Source organism: Chiloscyllium punctatum, chromosome 12 (genome assembly GCF_047496795.1).
Source record: "Chiloscyllium punctatum isolate Juve2018m chromosome 12, sChiPun1.3, whole genome shotgun sequence".
Lineage (NCBI taxonomy): Eukaryota > Metazoa > Chordata > Chondrichthyes > Orectolobiformes > Hemiscylliidae > Chiloscyllium > Chiloscyllium punctatum.
In genome coordinates, this window is record NC_092750.1 from 73,365,979 (window position 1) to 73,384,726 (window position 18,748).

The following is an 18,748-nucleotide window of genomic DNA, read 5'->3' on the forward strand; positions in this document are numbered from 1 at the left end:
TGCCTGGAGGATCATCGATAAGGTGAAGGACGCTCTCTGGGCAGTCCGAAACTTGTTGATCTTCCAGCTGAAGGAGTTGACCCCGACTGAGTGTTGCAGACTGGCACATTCCAAGGTTCAGGACTACGTGTTGAGGAACGCGCTGAAGCTTGGGGCAGCTGCCGCCAAGGCGCGGTGGGGAAAGACCACCGTGTAACGTCTGCCTGCCTAAAGAAGGACAGGGGGCCCACGCAGTCGTTTGGGCTCTGCTGACGCCTCAGCTAAAAATGTAATCGTACAGACCTGTAAATAGGAATGATTACTCTGTTTTTCGGTATGCAAAGAAATGGAATGTTTACATATGTATGGCATGTCCAACTGTACAGATCATCAAAGTATTTTATGAATAAAATACATTTTTGAAATTAAAAAGTGTGTATCTGTCACAATCCTCCGTGACAGCGTGTATCTGTCTCACTCCCCCGTGACTGTGTGTATCTGTCATACTCCCCGTGACAGTGTGTATCTGACACACACCCCTTGAAGCGTGTATCTGTCACACTCTCCGTGAGTGTGTATCTGTCACGCTCCCCCCGATAGTGTGTATCTGTCACGCTCTCCGTGACAGTGTGTATCTGTCACGCTCTCCGTGACAGTGGGTATCTGTCACATTGTCCGTGACAGTGTGCATCTGTCACACTGTCCGTGACAGTGTGCATCTGTCACACTGTCCGTGACAGTGTGCATCTGTCACACTGTCCGTGACAGTGTGTAACTGTCACACTGTCCGTGACAGTGGGTATCTGTCACGCTCTCTGTGACAGTGGGTATCTGTCACACTGTCCGTGACAGTGGGTATCTGTCACACTGTCCGTGACAGTGGGTATCTGTCACGCTCTCTGTGACAGTGGGTATCTGTCACACTGTCTGTGACAGTGGATATCTGTCACACTGTCCGTGACAGTGGGTATCTGTCACACTGTCCGTGACAGTGGGTATCTGTCACACTGTCTGTGACAGTGGGTATCTGTCACACTCTCTGTGACAGTGGGTATCTGTCACGCTCTCTGTGACAGTGGGTATCTGTCACACTGTCCGTGACAGTGGGTATCTGTCACACTGTCCGTGACAGTGGGTATCTGTCACACTGTCCGTGACAGTGGGTATCTGTCACGCTCTCTGTGACAGTGGGTATCTGTCACACTGTCCGTGACAGTGGGTATCTGTCACACTGTCCGTGACAGTGGGTATCTGTCACACTGTCCGTGACAGTGGGTATCTGTCACACTGTCTGTGACAGTGGGTATCTGTCACACTCTCTGTGACAGTGGGTATCTGTCACGCTCTCTGTGACAGTGGGTATCTGTCACACTGTCCGTGACAGTGGGTATCTGTCACACTGTCCGTGACAGTGGGTATCTGTCACGCTCTCTGTGACAGTGGGTATCTGTCACACTGTCTGTGACAGTGGATATCTGTCACACTGTCCGTGACAGGGTATCTGTCAGGCTCCCCGTGGTAATGGGTATCTGTCATGCTCCCTGTGACAGTGGGTATCTGTCAGGCTCCCTGTGGTAGTGAGTATCTGTCATGCTCCCCGTAACTGTGTAGCTGTCACCCTCCCTGAGACAGCGTGTATCTGTCACGCACCCCCATGACAGTGTGTATCTGTCACGCACCCCCATGACAGTGTGTATCTATCACACACCCCCATGACAGTGTGTACCTGTCGCATTTCCCGTGACCGTGTGTATCTATCACGCTCCCCGTGACAGTGGGTATCTGTCACGCTCCCCGTGACAGTGGGTATCTGTCACGCTCCCCGTGACAGTGGGTATCTGTCACGCTCCCCGTGACAGTGGGTATCTGTCACGCTCCCCGTGACAGTGGGTATCTGTCACGCTCCCCGTGACAGTGGGTATCTGTCACGCTCCCCGTGACAGTGGATATCTGTCACGCTCCCCATGACAGTGTGTATCTGTCACACACCCCCATGACAGTGTGTATCTGTCAAGCACCCCCCGTGACAGTGTGTACCTGTCGCACTTCCCGTGACTGTGTGTATTTGTCACGCTCTCCGTGACCGTGTGTACCTATCACGCTCCCCGTGACAGTGTAGCTGTCACCCTCCGTGAGACAGCATGTATCTGTCACGCACTCCGATGACAGTATGTATGTGTAATGCACCCCTTGGCAGTGTCTGTCTGTCACACTTCCCAGGGCAGCGTGCATCTGTCACGCTCTCTGTGACAGTGAATCTGTCACACACTCTCCGACAGTGTGAATCGATCAGACTCCCCATCACGATGTAACTCTGTCTCACTGTCCACAAGACAGTGTGAATCAGTCACACTCTCCCTGACAGTGTGAATCTATCACTTTGTGTTGAATTGTTGCTGATCTGGTGGATGCATCTCTGTCATTTTAAATTGTGAATCAGTGGTAGTAGGTCGTATGTAACCTTGTCCAGTATATATAAATGCTGGCGTTGCCTTCTATGTTTTGACATACTCCTTGAGATGTGAACTTGAATGTTCCTAAAGAAAATGGCCATGTTGCCAAATACAGAATGTTACATTTCAAATTATCTGAACAGTTTTAATTCAGAAGAACTAGTTGCCAATTTGTCAGCATGTTGTTTCTGGCCATAGATGTGCTATTATGTAAGCAATTGATAACTGCTGGCTGTTAAAGCTCCCAGGGAATTTATAGAAACCACAGCGTATATTACTTTCTTTTGTACTTTGTGGATCACTTTGAGTGAAATGTGGCTCTTCTAGAATGACTAAAAGGGTCACTTTGAGTTTGACAGATTATTGTAGTTTGGTCGTTATAGTAGATGTTAGTGTCCTCTGAGCTCTACACCAAGTACTACTAATTTGTGAAATTGCTTCTAATAGCCAATAGTTTGTTGTGGATTTTGCAAGTGCAGGCTGGTTGAGAACGGTCTTTCCTTTGCCTATTACATAACTGAAGGAAAATGCCATTTGATTCCATCAGCCGCTCTCTGGAATATGCAGTCTACATATCTGACATGACACCAACACTTGAATTCATACACCGTGTTGCTCAATTGTGTGGTAGGCATAAAGCCTCACTGGACTTATGGAAGCATCCTTTGCATCGATAATACCACCCATGTAGCCATTACTTAGTAGTACTGTGAACTGGCTTGCTTAACCTGTTGCTCAAATTTTTGAGATTCTTTGCCTTTCCAGGGAAATTGCTGTAGACCAAGCACTTTCAGATCCAAAAGTCTTGGTCTCCTAGTTCATTTGCAAGTTTGTGCAATATGCTGTGAGTACTGAATTGAACAGGATAGTCATTGTCCTGCAAGACAGCCTTGCTGTGCTCCTGTGGTGTGCAAGATGGAATACTTTGGCAATTTGTCATTTCTTTCAGCAGTATTCAAGTTCCGTACAACTAAGTGACAGAGATTTGAACATAAGGCATTTTTTCACATGGCATCCGATTAAATGACAATTAGCCACTGTTTAAAAACGTCTTGTTATGACACCAAAACTTTAATCAGATATTTCATTTTGTTTTCTCGTGAAATGACTAACTTTGTTTATAAATTAGAGAACACAAAAGAAGAAAAAGGATTTAAAGCATTTTCAGACAAGTAATCCTGCTGTAATGTTTCTACGTTACTGATTCCAATGAGAAAACCAAATCTACTGATTCAACAAGAAATATCATTGCTATAAGCAACTTCTGAGTAAAATTTTTGTGCAATTTTGATTTTTAAGTGTATGCAGTAATTTATACAAATGTGGCATTAAAGCACATTCACTGGTTGCCAACTGCTGATGCCTGAAGCCCAATTTTAGTGACATTACACTTTGTTTTCGGGGAAAACTCCATGGAGTCATTACAACCCAGAGGAAAGCAATTCAGCCCATTAAGGATGCTGGCTCTCTGCACAGCAGTCCAGTCCATCCTGTTCTCATAATGTATTTTTGCAGCTCTGCAATTTTATTTGTTTCAAGTATGCATCCAAAAAATTTTTGAAGTCATTGATTGCCTTCACTTTCACCACCCACATAGACAGACATAAATCATTGCCACTCACTGCATACATACTGTCGTCTTCACTGTCTCTTTATCTTTTGCCCAGAAATTTGTAGCCCTGTCTCCTAGTCCTTTTGCCATAAGCTAATAAGATAATTTTGTCCTCATCTATATTTTTTAACACCTCAATCAAATCTCCCCTCAATTTACCTTTGCTCCAAGGAAAACAGTTCCTGCTTCTGCAGCATATTCTTGTTGTGAAAGCCCCCGTCCTGGTAGATATCTTTTGCATCTGCTCAAGGGCCCTCAAGTCCTTCCGTAGCGGAATGCAATATTCCATTTGTGGCCTAACCAGAACATTATAAAGATTTGGCATAACTTCTCTGCTTTTGGACTCATCAACACAATTTATGAAGTCCAAGATACCATTCCATTCATATATCCTGCTAACTTCAAAGATAGATGCACATAAACTCCCATGTCCCTGTGTCCCTGCACACTTAAATTATGCTAATGCATCTATTTTACCTTTCCATACCAACTTTGCCAAAAATGTATAACATTTTACATAACATTTCTCTGTATTCAATCCTATCTGTTACTCATCTGTCTATTCCACAAACTTATTGATTTGCCGTCACAGTTGGTATGGTGCTCGCTGCCGGCCATAACTCCAAATTTTATAACACGGGCAAATTTTGACTTATTCCAGTATCCAAGTAATTTAAATTTACAAACAGTAATTTAAATTTGTTGGGGATTTTTGAATTAATATTTTATTCAAGTTGACATTGAGTCAAAGGCTACCATGAGTCACAATTTGGTTAACTATCCTTTTACATGGAAACTTGTCAAAAGCTGCCTGGAATAAGCACAGCAATTACATGCAACATCCCCAAGTTTGTGGTTTTCCCATGTTTCCTTGGCTTCTATTGTCATCTCTATCCTACTGTTCTGGTACAGCCTTTGTTATGAGCACCTTAATCCTGCTGCAGTTGCTGAAAGAAATACAGGAACTTGCAAGCAGCAATAGACCCTATATCCTATGGATTACTGTCTACCAGGGGAATCACAAATGGATATGCAACAGTTGCTGCAGCTATGTGATAACACGGGATGAACTGTAATTTGGATCCATCTATTTCATTTGAGAAAAGATCTTGTCCAAAGGCTTAACATGCAGCCTTAGCTAGGGTCTAGCATGTGAGTGAAAGTCCTTGGGTTGAAAGATTTGCCTACTTAATTCCAGTTCCACAGTATGGAAGGCAATTCACCAACTTCTTTTGCCATCTTCTAAATATCTGACAATTCTAAACATATGACAGTGCTCTAATGCCCTTCAGCAAAGGATAGATAATAAAACATGGAGTAGGCTTGCTCCTTACTCTGGTTCTATTGTTAACGTGAACAACATTAAAGTAGCAGCTGCACAATGCCATTTGCACCAATGCACCAAGCCCATTCCCAGCCTGAGAACTTACATTTTATACTGAACCAACTGACCTCAGAAAATTCCAAAACATCAGAGTTGTGTATTTTTCATACTCTGAGAATACACCACTCCCATGCCACATTCCGATAATTTACGTGCCTCGTCATATTTTGAATAATTTATTCACTGATGGAATGTGGGCATTGCTGGCTCGACCAGCATTTATCACCTATCCCTAATTGCCCTTAAGAAAGTCTTGAGCAGTCACTGTCTTGAACCACTGCAGTCCATGTGGTGTAGGTAGATCCACAGTGCTGTTCAAGTGGGAGTTCCAGGATTTTGACCCAGTGAAATAATGGCAATCCACAGGTATTCCCAAGTCAGGATAATGAGTGGTTTGGAATGGGCCTTGCAGGTAGACGTTACCATGTATCTTTTGCCCTTAGTCCTCCATGTGGTGAAGGTAGTGGCTTTAGAATGTGTCGTTAAAGAATCCTTGGATAATTGCTATAGTGTATTTTGTGGATCGTATACTTTGCTACCACTGTACCATGGTGGAGGAACTAAAGGTTTAGGTGGTGAATGGGATGTCAACCAACTTGATTGCCTTGACTTTGATGTTGATTATGTAAGACTGATTGAATGTTGTTGGAAGAACCCTCATTCAGGCAAGTAGAGAGTAGTCAACCACAACCCTGACTTATGCCTAGTAGATGGTGAACAGGCTTTGAGGAGTAAGCAGGTGAATTATTCAAACTATAGTATCCTGGATGTTAATTGCTCTTGCAGTAACAGCACTTATGTGGCTGATCCAGGTAAGATTCTTGTAAATAGTTTACTGTGCTTGGGTCTGGAATAGAATTGGTAAATTTTGCAGGAATCTTTTGATATTGGATCAAACATTGCCTTTTTATTTAAACATCATAAATACTAACTATATGCAGGTCACTACAATACTTCTGCCCTTTCCAATTACAATGTCAATTCCATTTCTAGAGATAGGCTGGCCACTAATATCCAATACAAACCAACCGATTCCCACAGCTGCATTCACTGGACATCCTCATACCCTGCTACTTGTAAACATTCTATTCCATTCTCCCAGTTCTTCCTTCTTCATTGCATCTGTTCCGATGATGCCAACTTTAACAAGGAACCTTCTGAAATACCTACCTTCCTCCTCAACTGAGAATGCCCAGCACTATGGTTGACAGGGCCCTCAGCTGGGTGTAACCCATCTCCTGCACTTCAAGCCTCATTGCTGCTGCTCCCACAGCAGCAATAGGGTCCCCGTTGCCCTCACCTACCATCCCACCAGCATCTACATCCAGAGGATCATTTGCTACCATTTCTGCCCCAGCCAGTGGGATGAAAATAGCAGACAGATATTCCCCTCCCTTGTCAACTTTCCAAAAAGACCATTCCCTCCAGGATAATCTGATCCATTCCTCCTTCACCCCCAACATCCCCCATAGCTCCACCGCACCTTTCCCTGACACCATTGAAGGTATAACACCTGCCTGTTTACTTCTTTCCTCCGAAGTGTCCATAGGCTCAAACACATCAGGTGAGGTACTTGCACTTCAGTCAATATAGTCTACTGCATTCAGTGCTCATAATGTGTTCTCCCTTATGTTCGGGAAACGAATTATAGACTGAGTGACTGCTTCAAAGAACACCTACATTCTGTCTGCAAAAAAGTCCCTGAGCTTGTTGTTGCTTGCCATTTCAACAAACCACCATGTTCTGGCCAACATTTGCATCTCAGGTTTGCTGCAGTGCTCCGGCAAACCTCAGTGCAAATTGGAAAAACAGCACTTCGTTTTCTGCTTCAGAACTCTGCAGCCTTCTGGACACATTATCAGGTTTTAGGGCTTCAGCACCTTCCCCTAACACCTCAGACTAGGCCTTGTCATCACATGAATTAGTAACACAATCCACTGATGGCCATTAATAGTCCCCATTAGCAGCTATTCATTCGCCTACAATAACCGCATTCTACTCCTTTGTCTGTTCAACTGTGTTTCTCTCTCTTTGGACTGTATCCCCACCTATTGCTTACTCCTCCATCCTCCCCCCACCCCATCTTCTGCATAAGAAGGGTCTGAAAGAAGGGTCCATGGATCCTAAATGTTAACTCTGATTTGTCTCCATAGCTGCATCCAGACCTGCTGAGTTTTTCCAGAAATATCTGTTTTTGCTTACAATGTCAACTATCTTATTTACATATTCACCTCATCCCTTTACATTACATTTGCCCTCAAGTCTCTGACTCACAAAGATAACCACTGTGGCAGTTTCAGCAGCGTATCTGACCACGCTCTGCACTCTCAGAGGAGATTGAGAAATTGAGCACTCCATGCCTTCTTTCAAATTCTATGAGACACAATGAAAATTGTTATCAGTTTAACATTCAGACCATTTTCAGAAATTTTGCAGAAGTTTGCCTCCTCTTAGACGCCAATGCACTCCTATTTCTTCGCACTATATTATTTTCTGTCCCCACATGTTGGGTTGTGGTTATAACATTTCTCAAGAACTAGACTAAAACACATCTGGAAGTCTGGTAATTAGCATACTTTGTAGTGATTGGAGGACAGTAGGACTGTTCTTTCATTAAAAAGATAGTGTTTTAGTTTGATTGTTACCAGCCTCAGGTGAGAAGGAGCATCTTCATGGTAACCTCAGCAGGAATTGAATCCACGCTGTTGGCTTCGTTCACCAACCATCCAGCTAACTGAGCTAACCAAACCCCTTGAGTGTATAGATACAGTCGGTTCTGCTATAACATGTGTCTCTTCAACATGAATCGGCTTTCACGCAATTGGAGAATTTAGACCATTATTTGTAGAATGCGAACCTTCCTTTCCTGTATTGGCTATAACGCGATTCTAGCCCTATTTAAATGGCATGGCTATTGCGCGATTTTCTTATGACGCGACATCACACAGAATGGAGCTATTACATTATATCAGAACTGATTGTACAAGAGATAAAGATTAGTGAAGACAAATGTTACAGCTAGAAGTGCCCTTGGAAACAGTGGATGTACTGGCATAATCTTTCAAGGTACTATAGACACTGGAAACATTATTTTTGATTATAGGGTAGCTAACTTAACTCCACTATTTAAAAGCGAAGTTGAGAGAAAACCATAAATCATTGACCAGTTAGCCTGAACATCAGTAGTTGGGAAAATGCAAGAGCCAATTATAAAAGATTTGAGAACAGAGTACTTGCAAGACAGAGTTAGCATGAATGTATGAAAGGGAAATCACGCTAGACAAATCTCCTAGAATTTTTCGAGTTTATAATTTGTAGAATTGTTCGGGGAAGCCAGTAGATATAGATTATTTGGACTTTCAGAAGGCTTTCTATAACATCCCATATAACAGATTACTGTGTAAAACTAAAGCACATAGAACTTTGGGTAGTGTACTAATGTGGATAGAGAGTTGGTTGGCAGGCAGGAAACAAAGAGTTGGAACAAACGGGTCATTTTCCAAATGCCAGCCATTAACTAATGGTGTGCTGCAGGAGTTAAGAGTTTAGACCCCAGCTATCCACAATATTATATTAAGGAATGAACTAAATAGTTTCAGGTTTGTAGACAACAAAAAGCTGATGGGAGGGTGAACTGCAAGGAAGGTGCAGAAATGCTTCAATATGATTTGGATAAGCTATGTGAATGGGCAAATGCATGGCCGATGTGCTATAAATGTGAGGTTATCCACTTTTGTAGTGAAAACAAGGCAGAATATTATGTGAATGGTGATAGGTTTGGGAAAGGGTAAGTGCATTGAGATGTGGGGTGTCCTCATACACCAGTTGCTGAATGTAAGTATACAGGTGCAGCAAGGAGTGAAAAAGGCATAGTGAGAGAATTTGAATACAGGAGCAGGGATGTCTTGCTGTTGTTATGCAGGGCCTTGGTGAGACCAGTCCTGGAGCACTGTATATAGTTCTGGTTTCCTTATCTGAGGAAGGATGCTCTGACTATGGAGGAAGGGCAGCAAAGGTTTCTATGGCCTTGGCTTTTTGTAGACCACAATACTTTGTATTATAATGTTGCTGCATTCAATTTGTCTTGGAATAGCCCTCAAGACATGAAACTATCAAAATGAACTTGAGTGAGTTGGCAAACTCATGGCACATGTAATATAATTTGGATAAATGTGAAATTACACACTTTGGTGTGAAAAAGGGAAAAAAATATTTTAAATGGCGATATATTGGGAAATGTAGTTGTACAATGAAATCTTGGTGTCTTGTACACTAGTTAAAGAAAGTAGTACAAGCCTTTCATTGCAGGAGTATTAAAATTCAGAAGTTTAGGAATGCCGTACTGCAGTTATACAGCTATGCTGCAGTTGGCAATCCCTCAATTAGAGTTTTATGTGCAGCTTTGGTCTCCCTAACTGACAGAGGATATACTTCCATAGGTGAAATGCAATAGATACTCATGAGGCAATCAAGGTATGGAGCAGAGAAAGTAAGAATAAGGAATTGAGGTAGAGGATCAACCATGATCACATTGAATGACACAGATGGCCCAAAGGGTCAAATGGCCTATTCCTGCTTCTAGTTTCTACATTCCAGTTTTTATATCAGGAAAGGATTGATGCTGGGTCTACTGTTTTTTGTCATTTATATAAATTATTTGGATGTGAGTATAGGAGGAATGGTTAATACGTTTGCAGATTACACCAAAATTGGTGGTGTAGTAGTTTAGTGAAGAAGACTATCTGAGTACAACGAGATCTTGAATAGATGGGCAATGGGCCGAGGAATGGCAGATGGAGTTTAATTCAGATAAATATGAGGTGTTGCATTTTGTTAAGGCAGATCAGGGCAGGATTTATATCGTTAATAGTGGGACCCTGCAGAGTATTGCCCAACAAAGAGATCTAGGGATGCAGGTGCATGCTTCCTTGAAAGTGGAGTCACAGGTACACAGGAGGACAGTGTTTTGAGTATAGGAGTTGGTCATGTTGCAGCTGTACAGGACATTGGTGAGGCCTTTAGGTCGTGTGCTGATGTGGTACTGATGTGGATAGAGAGCTGGTTGGCAGACAGGAAACAAAGAGTTGGAACAAAAGGGTCATTTTCCAAGTGCTGTGTTCAATTTAAATACTGTGTTCAATTCTGGTAGCCCTGCTATCAGAAAGGAGTTGTTAAACTTGAAAAGATTCAGCAAATATTTACAGGGATGTTGCAGAGATTGGATATTTTGGGCTATAGGGAGAGGCTGAATAAGTTTTGGCTTTTTTCCCTGGTGTGTCAGAGGCTGAAGGGTGATCTTATAGAGATTTATAAAATCATGAGAGGCATCGATAGAATGAATACCCAAGGTCTTTTGCCCAGAGTAGAGGAGTCTAAAATTAGAGGATATAGATTTAAGGTGAGAGGGGAAAGATTTAGAAGGGACCTGAGGGGAATCATTTTCATGCATTGGTGATGCATGTACGGAATGAGTTGCCAGTGGAAGTGTGTACACAGGTAAAATTACAACATGTACCCATCCAGAGGCCATGTAAATGAATAGGAAGGGTTTAGAGAGATATGGGACAAATGCTGCAAATGGGACCAGATCAGTTTAGAATATCTGCTTGATATGCTGAAAATGTGTTGCTGGAAAAGCGCAGCAGGTCAGGCAGCATCCAAGGAACAGGAGAATCGATGTTTCGGGCATGAGCCCTTCTTCAGGAATTATCAACGTTTCGGGCATGAGCCCTTCTTCAGGGCTCATGCGCAAAACGTCGATTCTCCTGCTCCTTGGATGCTGCCTGACCTGCTGCGCTTTTCCAGCAACACATTTTCAGCTCTGATCTCCAGCATCTGCAGTCCTCACTTTCTCCTATTTGCTTGATATGGACAAGTTGAGTTGAAGGGCCTTTTCAAATGTTGTATAACTCCATGACTATATATCTCTGACTCCTGGGAATGCAGGACTGATATATGATGAGACACTGGATTAGTTGAAACTATATTCATTGGAGTTTAGAAGAATGAAGGGGGCATTACATAGAAACCTATAAAATTCTAACAGGACTAAATAGGGTAACGCATGAAAAATATGATGACCAGGGAATCCAGGCATCACAGTCTAAGGATACAAAGTAGGCCATTTAGAACTGAGATGGGGAGAAATTTTGTCACTGAGAGACTGTGGAAGTCTCAGCCACAGAAAGGAGTTGAGGCCAAAACATGATTTTTTTCAAGAACGGGTTTGATATAGTTTTTAGGGTTAGAAGGATCGAACGATATAGGGAGAAAGCTGGAAGATGTCCTGAGTTTGTGATCAACCATGATCATATTGAATGGCAGAGTATACTCTAAGGGCCAAATGGCCTACTTCCTACGTTTCACTGAAAATATTCACCCTTTAATCTCAAAAAGATCCATTCCAGGATGTTTCCATTGTCTGCGCAGAAGTGAAGATGCCATCAGTAGTTTCATTTGCTCCTGCTGATGGAAAGCACATGTGATGCAATTGACTATTAATCCTTCTGTGATGGGATTCACCAACACTGAGAATGGTGACGTTCATGGTGCCATATCTCAGGAAGGAAGTTCTGGTCCTGGAGCATGTTCAGAGAAGGATCACAAAAATGGTTCCAAGAATGCAAAGCTTATCAAATGAGGAACGTTTGAGGACTCTGCATTTATATTCAATGGAGTTTAGAAGGATGAGGCGGGGGGGTTCTAATTGAAACATATAGAATACTGAGTTTCCTGGACAGAGTAGATGTTTGGGAGATGTTTCAATTGGTAAGAGAGACGAGGACCCGAGGGTACAGCCTGAGAGTAAAGGGAAGACCTCTTAGACTGGAGATAAGGAGAAACTCCTTCAAGCAGAATGGTGACTCTCTGGAACTCATTGCCACAGAAGGCTGTGGAGGCCAGGCCATTGAGTATATCTAAGATGAAGATAGATAGGTTCTTAAGTATCAAGGGAGAAAGTGGGAGAATGGGCTTGAGAAACTTATCAGCCATGATTGAATGGCAGAACAGACTTGATGGGCTGAATGCTAATATCTGTTCATATATTTATGGTGTTATGATCTATAAAGCCTCTTCTTAGCATTACTACTTTAATTGTCCATCAATATTCATGGATAGGTACAGAGACTGCAGAACTGTCGGTTATGAGATCACTTGACACTATTGACAGCTTGTGGTTTCTAGTTTTTGGCATGCATCTTGTGTTGTTTCACCAAGTTGGCACCTCATTTTTAAGCAGGTCTGGTACTATATCTGGCATGCTGTGTTCTGCTGAATACTCTTTGGACCCTGTGTTAATGGTAATGGTAAAATCAGGCACAGCCAAACCATGAAGTTACATATTTTGGTGGAGCACAGTTCAGCTTCTGATTGCTCACAGTGCCTCGTGGATGTGCAGTTTAAGCTGCTAAATCTGTATTGAAGCTAGCCCATTTAAAATTTTAGTAATGTCACAAAAGTATGAAGACAGGCTTTCTGTGCATAAGGACTGTGTGGTGCTCCCTCCTACCAGTACTGTCATGGAGAGAATCATCTGCAACGAACAGAAAGTTGACGATGATGTCATGTAGGTTTTCTCCATACACCTGGATCTCTCACACCTGTTGCAGGCCCAATCCAGGAGTTACGTCCTCCAAGACCAGGCTAGCTCTGTCAGTGGTCGTACTAGTGAGCCACTTGGTGACCGTCGGTGAAGTACCCACCCAGAATAAATCCTTTGCTTCTTTCAAGTGATGTTCAACATGGAACTTCAGGGTGTGCAGTCAGTGGTAATCACATATCAATGAGACCTTTATTCCACAATTGCTGCTTATGATTGTTTGTAGAATTTAAAAAGTTGTTTTTGAAAAGGATGGCCTTCATTATTTTGGTGGTTGGCGAAGGGAATAAGAACAGTCCATATGTCACATCTTCTTAAGCTGCATCATGTTTTCAATGTCTTTTGTTTTGTGTTTTCAGCAACTGTTATCCTTAATGAGTTGAACTGGACAGCTGCTCTGGAGGATGTATTCAAGCGTAACCGAGAAGTGGACCCCTCACTGCTCTGGCAGGTTTTTGGTAGTGCCACAGGTGTGACCAGATATTATCCAGGTATGTCAGTGACACCAGATCACGGAATGTAAAATTCAGAAAGGAACCCTGCATTTAAAGATTAAATATCTCTTTGTCTGCTCTATAAGCTGGGACTCTGAACAGTTAGGCAATTGTAACACTCAAATAACAGAAGCACAGTACATATCACGTTGGCGTTCTTGTTGTTCAATCGGGAGATGATATGCTCAAGCCCATGTCGAAAAATGTTACTTTGCATATTTGGAAATTACATGTGAGCCCATTGAAGCAGAAAAGCTGACATCTGCTGCTGGCTCCATCACAGGAGGTTCTATAGTGAGAATAATCCAATGATGTTCGGTGCTAGCACTTGAGACCCTTCTGTTCATCCCTCAAAGCACAGGACACACACACACGAAAGATCTGTACATGGAGTCTTTAACAGGGGGAACTTATTGCTCTATGGTTACAGAACTAATCTGGCTGAACCTGAGACTGTCCTGCTCTCATGATCTGCCATGGGTAAATTGCCGGATTTTCAGGTTGATAATCTACTTATTTGACTATGTCAGGAACACACTTTTCATGGCCAATAAATCCTGTGAGGAGACCCAAACTCGGCCTCTGGCTCAGAGCTAAGATGCTATCTACAGTACCACGCAACAATCAGAGGTTCCAACTGGTACTAACTTGGTTCGTGGCATTAACTTTGCTACATTGAAAGTTCATTGAAAGAATGCGAAGTTTAACTTGCAGAGGTTCACACCTTCATTAAAAAATGTGGAATTAAATGCATGTCTCAATTCAAATTTTCTTATTCAGTCCTCATCACAGAATTACTTATCACAGAAAGACTGTTTGTAACTTTTTTGTGTTCTTTGCAGCAACTCCTTGGGGCCTTCCCAATAAGATTGATCTGTATGATGTACGACGGAGACCCTGGTGAGTGAGGGGTTAATGGGAATTGTGTGCTGCAAAATCATACGCAATTAATGTTCAAGATTTCAATCAAATGAAAATGACCTGTGTAATGGAAAATTAATTTAAAACACATCAATAAACTCCTTCCTCAGCTTTACATTACTCATATATCTTATAAAGATTTATTGAAATGTGTTTGCTGATTAGATCAGAGCCAATTACCAGGTCAGGTAAATCTCTATTCATTAGAGTTGAGCTAGTTAATAGTAATGAGTCAAAAGAAAGGGGAATATCGAAATGTAGGGACACGGGTTTGCACGTCCTGTTGCAGATAAACTCAGAAATGACTAGTTGGGGCAAACTAAATATCTTTGAGATAAATTCAAAGTGAAATCAGTCGGTGTTTATTATCTTGGTTACTGCAGATAAGTAATCAGTTTTCACGCAGCGTGCCAGAATAAACAACTTCCCAAACACGACACCAAAACACTTGTGAAAGAAGAAAGCCATTCAGCCCTTCTAAAGTATTCTGTCCAGAGTCATTTTATGTTTCCCACTGCTTCATGGAGTTGTTTCGAAGGTGATTCCGAGGTTTCCCTTCCATCACTCTGTCCTCCATTCACTCCCAGTCTTAATCGCTATTTCTGTTTGTAGATGGAATTCTTGATATCAATATGAAAGTTGGCTGTTACCAGTGTCAATCTCTGTCCTTTAGTTCTGCTGCTGCAGCTGAATTCAAAACGCTGTCCTGTGCTTATCTTTTCATCTCTTTGATACCATTTTCAAGGCTGAAAATGTCCAAGGGTCTCTAGTTTTTTTCTCTCTCAAACCTCAAAGCCCTATATTCAGGATCAACTTCAGTCATCTTCTCTGCATTATCTCCAACACTTAATTATCATGTTTGTTGGTGATCAGAACTCGACCCAAGGTACACTGAACTCTGATCAGAGTTATATATGGTTTAATAATAATCTCTCCTCTTCCCTCTGGCTATGTTGTTTAACATACCATAGCTTTGTTGATTATTCCAAAAGCCTGAAACTCAAGGGTAAGTGTGGGAAGCTTAGGATTAGAGATATTATAAAAGATATTCGAGAGAATGTTGAGGAGTGGTTCTGTACTGCTGGGGGAAGCCCAAGAGTCACTGATAGTGTCATGGTTGATAAGGACGTGAGTGGGACGTAATTGAGGGCAAGGCTGCTGATTCCAGGGAGCTCACAAGGACATGTGTGTAGTCACACTCCCCTTGCAGCTCTGGAAATCCAAGGGTTGAAGTCCAAGGGTGATGAAGGAAGCTTGGTAATAATTGAATGAAGGAGCACAGTGATGGCTTCAATTTCCAGCATCACTGGACATGGCTGCAATCTCTAATCATTCTCCAAGATAGTTTTGATCAGAGTGGAGGGGATAGAGACCATGGCCTTCCCAATGCTAGGTTTAGGACTTTGCATTGTGAAAGAAATATTAAGGACAGGAGGGAGGAAGCCCACAAAGAAGATGCCACTAAATTGTTCCAGGTAATATGTTCAGATCAGCTCTGCCAGAAATGTTGATGGGTTAAGTCGGCTGAGTGATTCTGCACCTACAGAGGAACCAGCTGTAAAAGGCTCAGGACAAGACTGGACAGTGGCCAGAATATCAGCAAAAAGCAACAGCAGAAGGTCAAAAAGTACAGGATGCTGACAACCAGAAGCCAATGCAAATACTGCTGATAGTTTACCTCAGCTTTGAACTGCTTTGCCAGTGCCTCTTTTCAAGCTTCCAATATGTTTGCATTCCAATTTGGTTAAATTCAAAACAGCCTGAAAGAACCAGGCAGATACCATTAGTAGTCCTGCAGGATTTCCAGAGCTGCAAGGGGAGTGTGACTACACACATGTCCTTGTGAGCTCCCTGGAATCAGCAGCATTCTTTAATGAAAACCTTCACTCTGAATGTACAACTGGGCTGTGATGAGCAGAAACAATCCCTTCACACTATCCAGAAAGTTCTAATTATTCATAGATCCTCCCTAACTCTTGGGTGCCAAAATTGTTTGCTCCCCCTCACCAACTGCAAGAGTTTGTCTCATTGGGGACAGGGGATACCCACCAAAACCCTGACTCAATGACTTCAGTGTGGTACCCATAAAGTGCAACTGAGGATAAGTACAATGCTGCTTGTGCCTCAGTTAAGGCCGCAATCAAGCACACCATTGGGCTGTTGAAGATAATTACAATGCTTGGACCACTTGGGCAGAGAGCTGCAATACTCAATTGAGAGAGTCTTCAAGATTGCTGTGGTCCAGTGTATCTAATACAACCTTGGTCAGTAAAATGTAGACGAATTTGCAAAGAGGGAGATGAAGGGGCCAGCCGTCACTTCTGAAAAGAAGTAAGGAAGGGTGATACTGCTGCTGAGGAAGTTTCTGGAAGCAGTGGCACATTCCAGAACAATGCCATGAGATAGCGGACAGCCTTATTGTCACCAGCTTCTGAGCGGACTGCAGCATCTTGACAGCACTAAAGGTCATCATCATAGAGGAGACAGTGGCCTTGTGGTATTATTAGGCAGTTAATCCAGAGAACCAGATAATGTTCTGAAGACTAGGGTTTGAATCCTGCCATGGTAGATGGTGGACTTTGAATTCTATAAAAATTTGTAATTAAGAGTCAAATGATGACAAATTAAAACTGAAAGAACTGCGGATGCTGTAAGTCAGAAAGAAAAAACAGAAATTGCTGGAAAAGCTCAGCAGGTCTGGCAGCATCAGAAAAATCAGTTTTGGATCAAGTGACCCTGCCTCCGAACTGCCGTGTTGATCTTGTGGGCAGCGCATTCTTAAATATTGTGCATCCTACTGGCGCGAAAGTAATGCTCAGGCAAAATTGCAATGTCAGTGCCAGCCAGACCAGAACACTGCCCATGTAACACTACCCTCTCCTGCTACCACTAACACAGTTCTGCAGTCCTTGGTACAAGCAAATCCATATGCATGTTGTATTCGAAATTACATTCACTTGTTATTTGGGACGGAGTTGCACATGTCTCAATGACACAGTTAGCAAATGTTGCCAATAATTTATAAGGAACTATATCATAGACATGCCAGAAAGAATACATACACTGCCCAGGCAACAACCTCAGTCTGAAGATAATTAGGTGAACACTAACTACTGAGTTGCCAGCTGTGTTCCAGGTCCCCAGCTTTAAACCAATTCATATCATGTAATGTGGAGGTGTCAGTGTTGGACGAGCATAGACAAGGTCGGAAGTCACATGAAGTCACACTGCTAATGAAGGAGCAGGGCTGCGAAAGCTTGTGATTTCAAATAAACCTGTCGGGCTATAACCTAGTGTCATGTAACTTCTGACCATATCATGTGAGTCAGAGATGCCATTTCTGATCATGTGATGATAAATGTTGCATCCCAAATACTTTTAAACTTAACAGAAAATCAAATGCAACATCTTTAAACAACCATTGCAGCAACTAACAACATGACAAAATATAACATACAAATAAAATGAAATTGAATGCGTATTTAAAGAGTGTTTCATCTGCACAGCATACCTGTGGCACCTTCGTTAATTGATCCTGCCACTGTGTTTAGATGCAACCTAATAGCCACCGCTTAAATGAAGGCAACCTGCTGGCTCTTATGCTCTGTTGATTGTGATGACTTTGGTGGATGTCCTGTGGTAGTCCAGGACTAGATGTTCCAGCTTGCTGAGGGTTCTTTGAGAGATAAAAGAACCCTCCTCAGCCTGACCTGCTGGAGCAGTCGGGTCACAATGAGAAGTGGAGTAGTAGGGCACTCTTGGAGTCCCCTGGGATTTAGTCCAAGTGGTGCCTTGCTGGTGCTCCTTCTCCTTGATAGGTATGAAATGTTATCCCCCTAACTTATTAGGAGAATGACCACTTAGGGGACGTTGATGTTCTCCATCACCTTTCTGCCTAACCACAGCTGCATTGTACCCATAGCAAGCATAGTGAGTGTATGTCCGATCACATATCCAACATTCCAGACATCACAGATTTGTTATGGTTCAAAAACATGTCATTCAGTGATGACATGTGCACTGCCTCTCTGAGCCTTGTGACTTAGTATAAATATCCTGCCTTTTCCCCTGAACCTGCACGTTTGTTTCTGTTCAAATCATCCAATGGTTCCGAATTCACCACATTTTCAGGCAGCTCATCTCAAACCCAAACTACTCACCTTATGAAGACATTTTTCTGTTTTGCATTTACTTCCTTTGCAAAACATGTTAAAACTGTGCCCCCGGTTCTTAATCATTTTAGAAGTAGGAACAGTTTCTCCTAATCCACTCTGCAATCTTCTCTCAAATCTCCCCTCAGCCTTC

At 42.5% G+C, this 18,748-nt stretch overlaps 1 protein-coding gene across 4 annotated transcripts in view; it reads left to right on the forward strand.

Moving 5' to 3' along the window:
* The window catches only part of LOC140483931 (voltage-dependent calcium channel subunit alpha-2/delta-2-like), an 839,332-nt gene that overhangs the window by 588,809 nt on the left and 231,775 nt on the right, over positions 1-18,748 (forward strand). For all 4 annotated transcript variants that reach the window (XM_072582777.1, XM_072582773.1, XM_072582774.1 and 1 more), the window contains 2 exons: positions 13,388-13,519; positions 14,365-14,422. In XM_072582777.1, coding sequence (XP_072438878.1) covers positions 13,388-13,519; positions 14,365-14,422 — 190 coding nt within the window. The remainder of the gene's footprint in view (positions 1-13,387; positions 13,520-14,364; positions 14,423-18,748) is intronic.